At 58.0% G+C, this 2,500-nt stretch overlaps 1 protein-coding gene across 1 annotated transcript; it reads right to left on the bottom strand.

Annotated features, from left to right (window-relative positions):
* Nucleotides 1-621: 621 nt before the first annotated feature.
* On the bottom strand, nucleotides 622-1,297 carry ENH_00054620 (hypothetical protein; the record flags this gene model as incomplete). The annotated part of the gene is made up of 1 exon (XM_013583822.1): nucleotides 622-1,297. A coding segment is annotated over one exon (676 nt), but the record flags the coding sequence as incomplete, so codon positions are not given.
* Between the last annotated feature and the right edge of the window lie 1,203 nt (nucleotides 1,298-2,500).

Consider the following 2,500-nt stretch of genomic DNA (forward strand, 5'->3'; position numbering starts at 1 on the left):
AGGAAGCTGTCTTTGGGTGGCGCCTTAGGGTTTAGGGTTTAGAGTCTAGGGTTTAGGGTTTAGGGTTTAGGGTTTAGGGTTTAGCGTTTAGGGTTTAGGGTTATCCCGACCCCACATCCACCCTTACTAGGTCACCTCGACGCTTCTCGACTTCTTCCTTCGACAGAAACCCACCGCGGAATCCCAAATCGGTTTAGAGTCTAGGGTTTAGGGTTTAGGGTTTAGGGTTTAGGGTTTAGGGTTTAGGGTTTAGGGCTGGGGTGTAGGTGGGAATGATCCAGTGGAGCTGAGAAGAGCTGAAGAAGGAAGCTGTCTTTAGGTGGCGCCTTAGGGTTTAGGGTTTAGAGTCTAGGGTTTAGGGTTTGGGGTTTAGGGTTTAGGGTTTAGGGTTTAGGGTTTAGGGCTCGTGTGGAGTTCCAAACGACCCCTGCGACTGGGTCTCTGCGTTAACTTCCAAAACTTGCGTTTGTTGCTTTAAAAGTAATAATAAATTAATTAAAATAAATAAATAATTAATTAATTTAATTTAATTTAATTTAATTTAATTTAATTTAATTATTTATTTATTTCTTTTCTATTTGCTGCTGCAGAGATTCTTTACTTTGTTGCTGACCCCCTTACCTTCCTCTCTGCATGCAATCCCAATTTGCTGCTGCCAGCAGAAGAGTTTTCTTCTGAAGAGGACTCCATCTTCATAGAATGGTGCTGCTGCTGCTGCTGCTGCTGCTGCTGTTGCTGCTGCTGCTGCTGTTGCTGCTTCTGTGGCTGCTGGTGCTCTTGCTGCTGCTGCTGGTTTGGTGTCTGTTGGTGCTGCTGCTGTTTCTGCTGCTGCTGCTGCTGCTAATGCTGCCGCTTCTGGTTCTATTTCTGCTGCTGCTGCTGCTGCTTTGGCTGCTGCTGCGGTTGTCGTTTGAGCAGCAGCAGCAGCTGCTGCTGCTGCTCTGGCTGCTGCTGCGGTTGTCGTTTGAGCAGCAGCAGCTGCTGCTGCCGCTGTTGCTGCAGCAGCAGCTGCTGCTGCTGTTTCGACTGCTGCTGCTGCCGTTTCTGTGGTTCCCACTGCCGCCGCTGCTGCTGCCACCGCTGCTGCTGCTGCTGCTGCTGCTGCTGCTGCTGCTAGCACTGCAGCTGCTGCTGCAGCAAAAGGCCAAAGCGCAGCAGCAAAAGCTTGTTTGTGCAGGGCCAGGGCCTTGCTGCAGGAGAGTGCAGCACTTGCTGCTGTTCGGTATTCTCTTGTTCCTAAAAAATTAAATGAAGACAAATTCTGGAGATTCTTCTTCGGAATTGCCAGACACACCATTCAAAAACATGTCAGTCCTGCTGCTGCTGCTGCTGCTGCTGCTGCTGCTGCTGCTGCTGCTGCTGCTGCTGGGGTTCGGGCTGCGGCTGCTGCGGGGGCTGCTGCGGCTGCTGCTGGGGCTGCTGCGGCTGCTGCGGCTGCTGCTGCTGGGGCTGCTGCAGCAGCTGCTGCTGCTGGGGCTGCTGCAGCAGCTGCAGCAACTGCAGCAGCTGCTGCTGCTGGGGCGGGTGATGGGCAAGGGGCGGCTGCGGCTGCTACTGGGGAGGCTGCTGCTGCTGCGCGGCGTGTTGCTGCTGCTGCTGCTGCTGCTGCTGCTGCTGCTGCTAATTGTTTCGCTGCTGGTGATGCTCTAATGGTGCAGCTGCTGCAGCTGGGGACGGCGCTGCACCTAATGCTGCTGCTGCTGCTGCTGCTGCTGCTGCTGCTGCAGGTGCTGCGTTCGGTAGAGACAGAATCCGACAGTTTGTCTTCGCATGGCTCTAGAGAAGAAGTGGGGGGCCCCTCGAGGGGCCCCCAACCCACCACAGTAGGCCAGGCCTACTTGGGGGCCCCGGGGGGCCCCCCAGCTGCTGCAGCAGCAGGAGCGGCAGCAGCAGAAGCTGCAGCAGCAGCAGGAGGGGAGCCCCTCAACCCTCAGGGGGCCTCGCCGCCCCAGGCAGCAGCAGCAGCAGCAGCAGCAGCAGCAGCAGCAGCAGCAGGGGGCCCCCAGCCCTTATACCAGCACCAGGGAGACAAGCAGCTCCACACAAAAGATCCACTAAACCCTATTCTCTTAAGCCACAGTGTGGGGCCCCCGGGGGCCCCCGGGGGCCCCCCGGGGCCCCCGAGGCCCCCGGGGCCCCTTCCCCCATTTCCTGTTGTGAGGAGCTCGCAAGGAGGTAGGGGCCCCACATGTTGCAGGGTTTAGGGTTTAGGGTTTGGGGGGTGCGGGAGAGGGTTTAGGGTTTAGGGTTTAGGGTTTAGGGTTTCTGGCCTGTGCGTTGTGCCCAGACCGAGAGAAAGGCCTAGGAACTTCTCAAAGCCCCTGGCTTGCCTCGACAACCCCCACAGTACTAGGAAATGCAAGATTAGGGGCCCCCTAGGGGCCCCCTGGGGCCCCCTAGGGGCCCCCTAGGGGCCCCCTAGGGGCCCCCCTGGGGCCCCCTAGGGCCCCCTGGGGAGCCCTAAGGGCCCCCTGGGGCCCCCTAGGGTCCCCCTGGGGCC

Source organism: Eimeria necatrix, genomic scaffold (assembly GCF_000499385.1).
Source record: "Eimeria necatrix Houghton genomic scaffold, Enh_scaff445, whole genome shotgun sequence".
NCBI lineage: Eukaryota > Apicomplexa > Conoidasida > Eucoccidiorida > Eimeriidae > Eimeria > Eimeria necatrix.